We start from the raw sequence: 13,886 nt of genomic DNA, 5'->3' as shown, positions 1-13,886 counted from the left end.
TTACCGAGTGTATATTTTTGTTGACTTTGACAAAGTTCACTTGGCTGTAGGTATATGGCTTTATTTCTGGGATCTCTCTTCTGTTCCATTGATCTGTTTGTCTGTTTTTATGCCAGCAGCATGCTATTTTGCTTACTATAGACATCTAGTACTATTTGAAGTCAGGTAATGTGATGCCTCCAGCTTTGTTATTTTTGTTTATGATTGCTTTGGCTAATTTGGGGTCTTTTAGGGTTCCATATCAATTTTAGAATTTATTTTCTAATCTGTGAAATATGACATTGGTATTTTGATACACATTGCATTGAAATTGTAAATTGTTTTGGGAAATATGGTCATTTTAACAATATTAATTCTATTGCTCCATGAGTATGGGCTGTTTTGTCATTTGTGTCAACTATTAATTTCTTTTATCACTGTTTTGTAGTTTTTCTGGTAGAGCTCTTTTACCTCCTTGCTTAAATATATTTCTGGATTTTTTTGGAAGTTATTATAAATAAGATTGCCCTCCTTTCAAATGCATTATTGTTGCCGTGTAGAAAAGCTACTGATTTTTGTATGTTAATTTTATATTGTGACACTTTATTGAATTTATTCATCAAATCTAAAAGTTTTTTGGTGTAGTCTTTAGATTTTTTGAGATACATGATTATATCATCAGCAAACAAGGATAATTGACTTTCTGTTTTCCAATGTGGCTGACTTTGGTTTGTTTCTCTTGCCTGATTGTTCTGGCTAGTACGTTATTACTATGTTAAATAGGAGTGGTAAGAGTGGACATCCCTCTCATAGTCCAGTTCTTATGGGGAATACTTTCAACTTTTCCATTTTCAGTAGGTTGTTGACTGTGGGTTTGTCATATATGACGTTTATTATTTTGAGGTATGTTCTTTCTAAGCCTCATTTGTTGAGGGTTTTGAGCTTGTGCTCTTATGAAGCGATGTTGAATTTTTTAAAATTCTTTTTCTGTGTCTATTGAGATGATCATATGATTTTTGGCCTTAATTCTGTTTAGGTAATGTATGACATTTATTTGTTTGCATATGTTGAATCATTCTTGCATCTCTGGTATAAAATCGAGTTGGTCATGATGTAATATCTTTTTGATATGTTGCATTTAGTTTGCTGAGAATTTGTTGATAATTTTTGTATCTGTGTTAATTAGGGATATAGGTCTGTAGTTTTATTTTTTTGTTGTTGTGTTTCTGGCTGACTTTGGTATCAGGGTGATACAGGCTTTGTATAATAAGTTAGGGAGTAATTCCTTTTCAATTTTTTGAAAAGTTTCAGGAGTATTGGCACCAGTTCTTCCTTGTACATTTGCTAGAATTTGGTTGTGAATCCATCTGTTCCTGGGATTTTCTTTGATGGGAGATTTTTCTTAGTCGGGAGATTTTTTTTATTGGATTTTAAATCCAATGTTGTTATTTGTCTATTCGTGGTTTTTATTTCTTCCTGATTCAATCTTAGGAGGTAGTAAGTTTTCAGGAATTTGTCCATTTCCTCTGGGTTTTCTAGTTTGTGAGCATATAAGGATAAAGGTGTGGACTCAGTAGTGCTACTTTGGCCAAGAGGAGTGAGATCTGATTCTCATGCCCTAGTTTTGGTGGGGCTCACCGCCTTCTCAACTTTGTCAGTAGGTTTGGCTATTCACTTAGTGCAATTTGCTTCCAGTTGTCAACACAAGCTGCCCCAGGCCTTAGGAGTCACTGCCCAGCCCAACACTATGCCTCCCAAATAAATCCCCTCCTGTACTGGTGGGGGAAGGGGGTGAAGTGGAAGATGGGGTGAGCCTGGTTCCAGCATGCCAATGGCATACTTGATTCTCAGTTCTGGCTGTGGGAACCTCTTCCCTGCTTGAGCACCAGATCCCCAGGATACAGCTAGAACCTCTTTAATGCCAAAGGCTGCCACTGCTGCTAGTTTTCAGGACTTTGCACAGCTTGCAAAGAGCTAGAATCAAGAATGGTGTTCTGTTGTAGGTTCCTAGGTCTCGGGGAGTGCATGGGACACTTCCCAGAGCAGGTACTTCTTACAGTCTCCCAGCCACCCCCCAAGGTAGATCTAGGGCTTAGAAAAGCCATGGTGCTCTACCGTGGCCTGAATTATGTGATTCTATAGTGGGAAAGTGGACCACAGAAAGATACTCACTCACCCTCTTCCATATTGGGAATTTACTCTCTTCTCATTTTCAGCCAGTCCCAGCCACACAGGCTGACTGTTCTTCTTTTTCTTGTCAGATTCTGGAGTTTCTTCATGTGTTCCTGTTGAACTCCTGTGTTCTTTCCTGGATAATGTGTTTGTAAACAAAAAAGTGACTGAGGTGGATCTTAATCAATTAGAGGTTTATTTTGCCAAGGTTGAGAACATGCCTGGGAAAAAGAAACACAAATCACAAGGAGATCTGTACCCTGTGCTTTTTTTTAAAAAAAGGGTCTTGGAACTTCAATATTTAACAAGGAAAAAGCAAGCAGGAAGAGGAAGAAAGAAAAAAAGTCTGGGTAGGCAATGAGATAAGTGGTCACATTCTTGTGAGGATCTTACTAATGAGCAGAAAAGCTACATTTTATGTAAAGTAAAGTAAACATGAAATTACAGCTTTTTGGGAATAAAAGGAAGGCAGTTTTTTCATGACTCACTACCTAAACTTAGCCCTTTGGTATAGTGAGTTTGGAGTCCCAATATTTGATTTTGCTTTCATATATGCAAAGTGTGATTGTCTACACACCATTGTCATTCTTCTAAGTGGATGAAGTACCCTGGAAAAGCATCTAGTCAGCCATATTGAAAAAAAAACCTGTTGTTTCTTTGTAATATTGCTTTATAAATCTGAGAGGACTTGGAACAAATCTAACAAAATAGAAGATACCTCTGGAGAAGTGAGAAAATTGAGAAAAATACAAAAGATGTGTTCTTGATGTGTTTGGCTATTATTATTATTATCATTACCATTATTAAATGATACTTTTCAGTTGGCAAAAAAGTATTCTGGAGGCTATTGTTTCTACTGGGGCATAAGTCAAACTTTGACAAAAGAGAAATGCATGCAGAGAGCAAGCCATAGAAGGCAGGTTAGGAAATGATACAAAGATTTATTTGTATTTATTGGATCAATACTGACAACAAAAATATCCAACATTAATGAAGTACTCCCAAGTATTAAAGACTAAGCAAAGAATTAAATATAATATCTTATTTAATCATCAGATCAATTAATAATTTCCACTTTAGTGATGAGTGAAGGAAGCTATATATATGGTAATTAACTTGCCAAGGATTACCTACTAATAAATAAAAGAGAGGAGATTCAAATCAAGACAGAATTCTGAAGCTAGAACTTTTGTTCTTATCACCTTATGACAGCTCCTGCATGTGTGTTATTGAGAGAATGAGGTTGAGAAAGAGGAATATATACATTATTATTTAAACCTATGTGGATAATCATGTGTAAATACTCCTTATTATACTAATACTTCTAGTCAATGCCAGTTTCTAAGAGTATCTTATTTAGTTTTTCAGTTAGTTATTTATATACTAGTACTTGCATATAACTTGATAATGACTGCACCCATAAAGGAACACAGTCTTTTGAAATGTTATAGGCAGCAAAGGTAGAAACTCTAGTAAAAGAAATCTAGTGTCAATGATTTTAGATGATTACATTGAAAGTAAATCTTTTTTTTAATTTTATTATTATTATACTTTAAGTTTTAGGGTACATGTGCACACCGTGCAGGTTTGTTACATATGTATACATGTGCCATGTTGGTGAAAGTAGATCTTTAAAATGATTGAGCTATTGTCACTTTTCACTAAATTTCTGATAAAAGAACCCCTACTTTTCCCAAAGTTTCTCCTCCTCCCACCCATCCACTCTTAGCCATCTAAAGCTTAGAGTCTATGCTGCCCCCTTCTCACTTAACTCTCCAATAACTTCCTGGCAGGTGCATTCTGCGAATTTCTTAACAGGATCACCTGGTCTTTTTCAGGCTTGCACCAGGTTGCTCTTGCATTTGTCTTTAAGTCCTTGATGGTACTACAGTCTCTCCCTACAATACAACTTTCCCCCTCCTACTTTCCCTCAAGATGATTTATCGTTCCTTATTCTGCTTCCTTAGCATGTTACCTCTATAGCACTGTCATATGCTCGTTATTTTAACATATTTCTCTCCCTCACTAAAATGAGACCTGGGTGCTCAGATGCCATTTGCAGTGTGAGTCAGTTCATGAGAAGTATATTATAAATAACAACCGGAAATGGCAAGAAGCTTTCGGTGATGCTGAAACTATATCTGCAGAGTTGATTAGAGGATGCTTTATCTGAGAGAGAGTCAGCACTTGGGTAATATAACAGAAGATCTTAAATTGAGTTTTAAAAGAGTAAAGGAGTAAAGTTTTGCTAAGAGAATAGAAAATCTTACATGAAGTCCATTTTAAGATCCTATTGCTACATGTGATTTATGAAAAGGAAAAAATAACAAAATATTCTGACTAATAATGACATTAGATAATATTTTTATTATAAGGAAGATGAAGGCCAATTTAATAAACCATAAAATTGGCAAAGTTTCTGGAAACTGCAACGTTGAGTTATAGTTTTTGTGCCAATTTATCAATTTAAAAAGCTAAGGTAGATGTTGAAATATCTGCAGTATAAAGAGAGGGCATACTAAAATTTTTGCTGTAGTAGCTTGTCATTATACTGTGTTCAAGTCCAAAATTTATAACCAGGTCAATCATCCCATGTCCTTCCCTAGCTTCAGCTCTCAATATTTCTGCCACCTTTTCTTTGAATTTCTGAAGTGCCTGACTTGGCCCCAGCCAGCCCCATCCACTCTCTGGAAAGAACACCCTTTTTCTATACTTTAATCTTCTCGTTTTCAGCCATTGTTTAAAATTTACTTCCTAGAGAACATTTCTCTAGCTTTTCAATCTATTGTGATGTAATACCCCCTTCTTCTTCTTCTTCTTCTTCTTCTTCTTCTTCTTCTTCTTCTTCTTCTTCTTCTTCTTCTTCTTCTTCTTTCTCCTCCTCCTCCTCCTCCTTCTTCTTCTTCTGCTCCTTCTCCTTCTCCTTCTTCCTCTTCTTCTTCTTCCTCTTTTTGAGATGGAGTTTCCCTCTGGTTGCCCACGCTGGAGTGCAGTGGCCCAGTCTTGGCTCACTGCAACCTCCTCATCCCAGGTTCAAGTGATTCTCCTGCCTCAGACTCCTGCGTAGCTGGAATTACAGGGATGCACCACCGTATCTGGCTAATTTTTTTATTTTTAGTAGAAATTGGGTTTCACCATGTTGGACAGGCTGGTCTGGAACTCCTGACCTCAGGTGATCTGCCCACCTCGGCCTCCCAAAGTGCTGGGATTACTGACGTGAGCCACTGCACCTGGCCTCTTATTTTTTATAATGGCATTTACAATAATTTGTACTAACATATTTACTTGTGTGGTTATTATCTCTCATTGTTCCCTCCATAGACATTATAACCCCAAAACTGCTGAAAAGTATTTACGATTTATCATTGGATTGTACTCACAAAAATATTATGTTTTCATTTTTTTCTCCCTTCAGACAGAGTAGGAAAATCAATAAGCACAGCATTTATCATCCTTTTAGCTTTCTGAGCATCTACTGGCAGCAAGGGTCAGAGCTAAATTCTATAACCCTGGAAGTGAATGCCTTCCATTAGCTCTCTTCCAGCGACTATAAGAATGCAAGCAGGAAACAATGAAAATAGTTATTATTTTTTAAACATTTGCAAAAGCAGAGAATTCCATCTAACATTTTGGGTGTTTAATAATGATACACTTATGTCCCTCCTCATGAGAAATGATTACAGATACCAGTGATACCCTTTAACAATTTTCAGTACACTGCGTATATACAGCATATATACAGTCATTTAACGATTGAGATATATTTCAGGAAATGCCTCTCAGTTAGATGGTTCCACTGTTGTAAGAACACCACAGAATTTGCTTACACAACCTGAGACAGCATATCTCTGCACAGCGAGATTATACAGTACAGCTTATTGCTCCTAGGGTAGCATATGACTGTACTGAATACTGTAGGCAAAAGTAACATAATGGTAAGCAGTTGTTTAAACACATCTACACATAGAAAAAGTAAAGTGAAAGTACAGTCTAAAAGATTTAAAAAAAAAATGATACACAGGTACAGGGTGCTTATCATGAATGGAGCTTGCAGGATGGTAGTTGATCTGGGTGAGTCAATGAGTGAGTGATGAGTAAATGTGAAGGCCTAGGATGTTACTGGACAGCCTTATAGACTTTAGAAATACTGAACACTTAGGCTACACTACATTTACAAAAAGTATTTTTTTCTTCAATAATAAACTAACCTTAGCTTACTGTAATATTTTTTACCTTACAAAGTTAATTTTTTCAACTTTGGACTTTTTTGTAAAAGTGATTAGCTTAAAACACAAACACATTATGCAGCTGTACAAAATTATTCCATATCCTTATTCTCTACATTTATTTTCTACTTTTAAATTTACAAATTACTTTTTTATTTTTGGCTTTTTAAACTTTTATAAAAAATAAGACAGAAACACACACATTAGCCTTGGCCTGCATAGAGTCAGGATGAGTTCCACCATCACATCTTGTCCCACTGGAAGGTCTTCGGGGCAGTAACACGCATGGAGCTGTCATCTCTTATGATAATGATGCCGTCTTCTGGATACCTTCTGAAGGAACTGCTTGAGCCTGTTTTATAGTTAACTATTTTTTTGATAAATAGAAAGAGTACACTAAAAGTTTCAATAAAACTATAATACAGTAAATACATAAACCAGTAGCATAATCTTCCTTATCATCATTATTATTACGTAGCATACATCATAATCGTATGTACTAGACTCACACAGCTGTCAGCACAGCAGGTTTGTTTACACCAGCATGACCACAAACACATGAGTAATGCATTGCTCTATGACATTACAATGGCTATGACATTGCTAGGGGATAGGAATTCTTCAGCTCCCTTATAACCGTATAGGATCACTGTCGCATATGCAGTTCATCATTAACCCAAACGTCCTTATGCGGCACGTGACTGTATTTAAAATGCTATATCTGACATGTTGCATTGGGTTACTCTGTTTCATAAATTATTTGCTTCACTTTTTTTTTCTCATGTTAATATCTCTTAAATTGGAATACACGTAAATTTGTGAACACTTCAGTTGAAAACTTCTGGTAAGACCAAGAAACTGCCAGCATCAAAGTCGTTTTTTTGATACAATGAAATACAGTTGCACAAGTAAGGTAAATAATGTGTTGTTTTTTTAAGCAATATTATTGCTGTAGACAAATTAGACTCATTTTCTTTTTCATTTCTCATGGAGAAGAATATTTTGGTTTGCTTATAAAGTTCCTTAAAATTTACAAACGTGTTCACAAGCATTATTTGATTTCAACATCATAACAGTTATGTAAGGAAGGGAAGAGATAGTGTGTCACCCCTTTGTAGAGTAATAAACCAAGTCTTGTATGTTAAATGCTTTGGTGGTTATATTGTTAGTAAGAGATGAAGCCAGAAATCCTAACTTCTATTTTATGGACATGCTTCAGTGTAAAGACAGAAAAGTCATGTGTTGGGGCTTTGAAGCCCAGAGTTCTGGTATAATGTCTAATGAAGACTTGGTGAATTCGCAGAGTGTTATCTTTTTACCTGTGGCTTCTGCACCTTGCTCCAGTCAGGAATGGCCAGGTTAGCAATGTAAAGTGATGTGTGCCAGCCTGTGTAACTCCAGGTTTTCACCAGGACAGTGACCTGCTGGACCGACGGAAACACTGCTTCACCGTGCAGTCTGAGTCTGGGGAGGACCTGTACTTCTCAGTGGAGCTGGAAAGTGACCTCGCCCAGTGGGAAAGAGCCTTCCAGACAGCAACCTTTCTAGAAGTAGAACGGATACAGGTGAGAGTCCATATGACTACAGGATCTGTGGCTCCCTCAGAGGCATGACCACTTCCCTAGAGTTCTAATATCATTCCAAAGTAGTGTAAAAATATAGTTCTGGGACTCTTCACCTCAAATACATTCTATAATTAGCCATTTTTGTTTAGTGACTAGTAATACAGGTCTGAATAAAATTTTAATTTTTCCACAACTTGATCTTTCCAGGCTATTTCCTACTACTAATTAAAAATATATTTCTAATTTTAATTAGACATTACTCTGACTTAAATCTAATATAGAAAATACTCTGATTTAATTAATTGTTGACAAGGTCACTTCCTGTTCTCCAAATATGACCTCCTAATTTCCAGTCTGTTGGCGTCATTTACTCACAATGCTCTTTCTTCTAGAAAGCCTTTCCTTTGCCTCCATCCTTCAAGGCCACACAGAGTTTTTGAAACTTTTTATCAAAGGTCACATCATCCAGGAACACGTCCCTGATTTCCAGTCCACCCTGCCTAATGCTTGCCAATACTCCTCCGACATCTATCCTGTTCAAACAACTCTTCTTCTCACTTTTGAACGCAATGTAATGTACCTGACTGTTGTTTTTTTTTACAGGCAAGAAAACACAAACTAATCAATTTTATTCATACTACTCATAAAAAGCAATTACATTTTTACATGAAGTCATTAACACATACAACAATAAAAATCATAAAAGTAATACATCTGATTAGAAATACAATATAGGAAATAGGTTTTAAAATAGCGTAGTTTAGTGATAAAATTGATACTGTTTTCTACTTATTTATAGCAGCATCTATAAGATTCTTCTATTTATTTGTCTTTTTTTTTTTTAAGGATTGCTCACACTCAGTCTGTTTTGTATTGCAGTGACATGTGCTTGTTATTCCATGCACTGAATTATAGGTTGTTTGGAATTATCTTATCATGTGCCAACCAAAGTCCAGCGCATTTTGCACATCATGAGTATTCAACAGATATTTATTGAACTTTGTTTCTTAAGTGTGAAGTTATACACTAGATCAAACTTTATAAAGCCCTCAGCCTCTGTCTTCACAAGATCATTGAACAAAACAGCCTCCTAAAGTTGGTTCTGTGGCTGACCTCAAACAGACCTATGGACAAATTGAAAGGTTATCATGCGCTTGCCACATGCAAATGGATCCATAGAGCAAGGACCTAAATACACACATGGACACTTAGTTTTGAAAACAAATATGGTGAATAATCTAGCAATGACTATGCTGGAATGTTTGCTTAAAACAGGATTGTTGGATACATATATTTTGAACATGTTGAACTGATTTCTATTTTCTGACTACAAACCTCTGTAGTTAACACATCAAGTTGTACCAGTATGACATTACAATCAGGGGAAGAGGACAGAAAGAAAACTCCAATTATAGTTTCTTTAATTGTTCAGTTGACTCTTTTTTGTTTACCATATAAGAAATCAATGAACACCTTTGTAGTATTACTTTCAAAAGTCAAGTATGTGAATATATTTACATGAAGAACCTTAACATGTTTTTCTTCTATATTCTTAATTTATCTCTTCCATTAAGGTTGGTAGGGAATTAAATAAAGAAAGAATATAAGTTCTATTGTAAAACAAGCAGAAAAGAAAAAAAATTAATGAATTGACTTTCAAAGTGTTTTTCATTTAAACTTCCTTAAAAAGGATAATTTATTTATTGATTTTTCTCTGTATAATTTGTTTTTAAGGAAATAAATTAAATAACAAATTAAATATTTCAATATTAAACATATATTAACTATATGCATGATATGCTATTGATATTATAAATGATATAACTTGAGTCTGTATATAAATTGAGACTTCAATGAGTCTCAATTTATAGCACATCTATTTGTTTCAATTTAATGATTATTGAGAAAATCTAATTTAATTTGTAATGCTGAACTTAACAGAAAAATTTTAATACACTGCACCGAATTTATTTTCACCTGACATTTTCTTTTTTAAATGACAGCGCTTGAAATTAGTAAACCATTATGTCTAAATTAGGAGAAAATTTTATAGCCTTAAACATTCCTTAATGTTGGTAATAGTTTTAATAAAGTGGTAATGGGTGGATGTAAGCATGCACAATGCTCATGTATTAAACAAATATAATTACTCCTGAAAATGGACTTTTGAGGCCCATTAAGTATGTTCTTTAGTCTGCTTTTAAAAAAAATGTAACTCCAAAAGAATAATTTTGCATTATTATAATTTTTCTATGCTAATAAAGCTTAAACACATGAATGTAATTTTTGGTGAAGGCAACTTGATGTATTTAGTCATGTTTACATTCAGAATGGGATTCAATTAATGTATTTTATATACAGTATTATAAAAACAAATGCAATGTAAGGATAGGTGTTAAAAATTTGCTTCAGATAAACTTCTCTTCTTTTTTTACTTCTCTCTCTTTGCCTCTTTCTCTCTACTTCTCTCTCATCTTGTACATGAATCACAAATATTTTTCATGATTGGAATATCCCACTAAGATTTAAAATTAAATGCAAATAAAACTGGCTTATAGATGTAACAATACATCGTTTTGTATACAAACCTCTTTTTTATTTCATATTTGATTTATATCCTGTTTTCTTTTTATTTCAGTATCTATATTTACTATGAAAAATTAGGCTGGGCACAGTGGCTCATGCCTGTAATCCCAGCACTTTGGGAGACCGAGGTGGGTAGATCACAAGGTCAGGCATTCGAGACCAGCCTGGCCAAGTTGGTCAAACCCCGCCTCTATTAAAAATACAAAAACTAGCCAGGCATGGTGGCGGGCGATTGTAATGCCAGTTACTTGGGAGGCCGGGGCAAGAGAATTGATTGAACCCAAGAGACAGAGGTTGCAGTGAGCCGACATTGCGCCACTACACTCTAGCCTGGGCGACAGAGCAAGACTCTGTCTCAAAAAAAAAAAAAAAGAAAAATTATAATATTATCTGATCTCATTGCGAAAAGTAATTACTTGTTGATTTTTAAAGAATTATCTGCAGTTCTAAACAAATAAATTGGAAAGTGGTAAATATCTGTAAGAATATCTTGTGCAACATCGAAGAACAGAGAAAGACTGTTAAGATCAAGATCTATCCTTTTGGCTTGGTTACTAAATCTGTATTTGTGTGCATGAGAATGTGGTTTAATAATATCCATGAAATTGATATCCTGAGAATTCAAGACAGCGCTATTTAACAATAGTTCTCTTTTAGTTTAATGAAAATGGTTGGCTACAGTAAATAACAACTTAAAATAAACTTGCCTACACCTAAAACTTTTTATGTTATATACCACCTTTATTGTCAAGACAGCAAAGACAGACAGTGTAGCACAATGTAAAGAAAAAACTAGAGGGAGCAGGATTGGAAACTTGGCCAGGCATATACCTTGGCAAGTTAAATAAAACCCAACACTCTCAGCTTCTGTTTCATTAACATTAAAATGTTGATAATACTCCCCTCTTTATACAATTATTGTTAATATTAAATTAGATATTGTATGAAGTACTTATTGCAGAAGCTGTAACATAGTTCTTAATATTGATGTTGCATCAATAACACGAAAAGTAACAATACTTTCTGTTCTACCTAGTGCAAGACCTATGCATGTGTGCTAGAAAGTCATCTAATGGGACTCACAATTGACTTCAGCACAGGATTTATCTGCTTTGATGCTGCAACAAAGGTAATGTGTTCAGGTCAGCTCTGAGAAATATGCTGCAAACATTCTAATTCAAGAATTATTTAAATGCCTCATAACTCCTTTCAGCATTTTAATTGTAATCATGTGTCAAATTTAAGATCTTCGTTTGTGTTAATGGAAGATAAATTATGCTTCAATCTGAAAAAAGTTTGAATTTTTAATAAAACGTATGTAGTACCACAAAACTATAACTATGTGAAAGTAAATATTTATAAGTCTATCTATATATGTATCTATCTATCAATCATTTTCCTGTTTTTTAAAGATACGACTTTATAATTGAAGGGACACTCTCTTCCCCAAAAAGCAATTTTTAAAAAACATGTTTCTTTATACTTTCCCCGCATCAATTTCTGCAAGACAAAAAGAAGGGAAACGTGTTGTTTTTTAAAAAAAAATTATAGCTGACATGTTAGAATTATTGAATGGTGAAAATTTAAAGTTTAGTTTCTAGCCAGGGAGTAGGACTTTTATAAACACTTGACTTAATAAGGATTATGCACTATGAGATGCTCTTTCCCCAAAGTATACATCTCTGGGAGTGATGCGCATTGAATGACAGAGGGTGCCTACTCAGCCAGTCAGACCTAAACAAATCCAATTTTGATTATTATGGAATGACAACTGACAAAGCCAAAGCATTGCACATTATTATCATCATTTTTAATTGGAAGTGATCTTAACGCTCAACTCACCCCCATTCAACTGCTAATCTCCTTCTAGTCACCGCTACAGTTTGTGACTTGGGACTGTTGTCCCCAGGGAAGAGACATCTTCCCTCTCATTGAGGATCTCAGTTCCTTAGATCCATTCCATTTCCACCTTCATCAAAGTATGGCTTGGGTATAAATTGATTTGTTCCTTCTCACTAATTTTAAGGATTCATGAGTAATCCTTTACCAGAACACACATATTTTATCTAGAAATTAAGTCTTGTGTAGGATTTTCTAAAGCAAATGGCAACAAAATAAAACAGTGATACAAATGTGTAAGAAAGATGGAGTGTAGGAGGCAGTGGGGGTGCTTGAGCTGGGAAAGATGAACGTCTAATGGTGGGATCCAGGGAGGATGCCACCCTATGTTCATTCACCTTGTGAATCTTCATGACTCAGCAGATGGCATTGTCCTGAAAAATCTCACATTACTTAAAGATGGTTAATATTTATTTTTATTTTAACATGGTAAAATTAGACAGCACACATTTGCTGGTCAGATTTGGCCATCTAATGTGTTGCCTTTGCATCATGACAAAAGAATACTTTGTGAATAAGGAATTTTAAATGCCAATGACTCTTGAAAACTTTCAAATCAGGCTTCCATAAACTATTCCTATTACTAAAGTTTTTTTTATTAAAATGCTCATCAAATCAAGATAGGCTCCTGAGTATTAAATTAGTTTGACAAACTAATTGAATTATTAAATAATCAGTTAAATGAATAATAAGTTAGTTTTATAAATAAATGTAGAAACAAATTACACTAACTAGAAAAGTCAAAGTCTGATTTTAAAAAGAAAATGCTATTGCCAGAATCGTCACCAAACTCTATTACATGAATGTGCAAGAATCTTACACTAGCGAACGAGAAAAATAAAATACACATGAATATATTTCTGAGTATGTGAATCTATTCTGAGTTTATTTTAAGGCTAGCATAATGCAGACCTATGTCAGCGTCCTGTTGGCTCTGTATAATAAGGGAGAAAATCATGACACCAATGTCCTATCTGACATTCCTGTCTACTTCTGCTTGGATGTTCTGGGAACGAGTGAGTAGTCAGGAATGTCTAAGTGAATGATTATGATGCCATCCAGGGAAAACAGTTTAGTAGGAAATGAGAATTTAATCTGTCCAAGCTTGACACTCAGGGAAAGCACCAGAGGCCTTCAGGAATAGTAGTCACTGTTCTATTTTCTGATTCTTTCATTGGAAATATCTAACTTCAAGGCAATCTGAGAATTGGGAAAGGCTAAAAGGAATCTACACATTAATCAAGAAGGTTATATTATCCATCACAGATTATGATACTTGGAGAATGAAAGTAGGACCTATTAATAGTTATGTCAGACATAAGGAAGTGGACAAGCATAAATGGAGATTCCTGGGCAAACCACTGAGCTGGGCTGACTGCAAGAAACTTGCACCCCTTCATCAAATAAGGCTGGAAGTTATTCTTAAACATGACAAAAAGATAATTGTTACATACAAATC

The 13,886-nt window shown here is 34.9% G+C and overlaps 1 protein-coding gene across 7 annotated transcripts in view; it reads left to right on the top strand.

The window, feature by feature from the left end:
* SNTG1 (syntrophin gamma 1) overlaps positions 1–13,886 on the top strand; it is an 870,442-nt gene that overhangs the window by 773,578 nt on the left and 82,978 nt on the right. For all 7 annotated transcript variants that reach the window (XM_055286457.2, XM_063643316.1, XM_063643313.1 and 4 more), the window contains 2 exons: positions 7,790–7,942; positions 11,565–11,657. In XM_055286457.2, the coding sequence (XP_055142432.1) occupies positions 7,790–7,942; positions 11,565–11,657 (246 nt within the window). The remainder of the gene's footprint in view (positions 1–7,789; positions 7,943–11,564; positions 11,658–13,886) is intronic.

Source organism: Symphalangus syndactylus, chromosome 7, assembly GCF_028878055.3.
Source record: "Symphalangus syndactylus isolate Jambi chromosome 7, NHGRI_mSymSyn1-v2.1_pri, whole genome shotgun sequence".
Taxonomy (NCBI): Eukaryota; Metazoa; Chordata; class Mammalia; order Primates; family Hylobatidae; genus Symphalangus; species Symphalangus syndactylus.
This window is presented reverse-complemented; position numbering and strand designations above follow the sequence as displayed.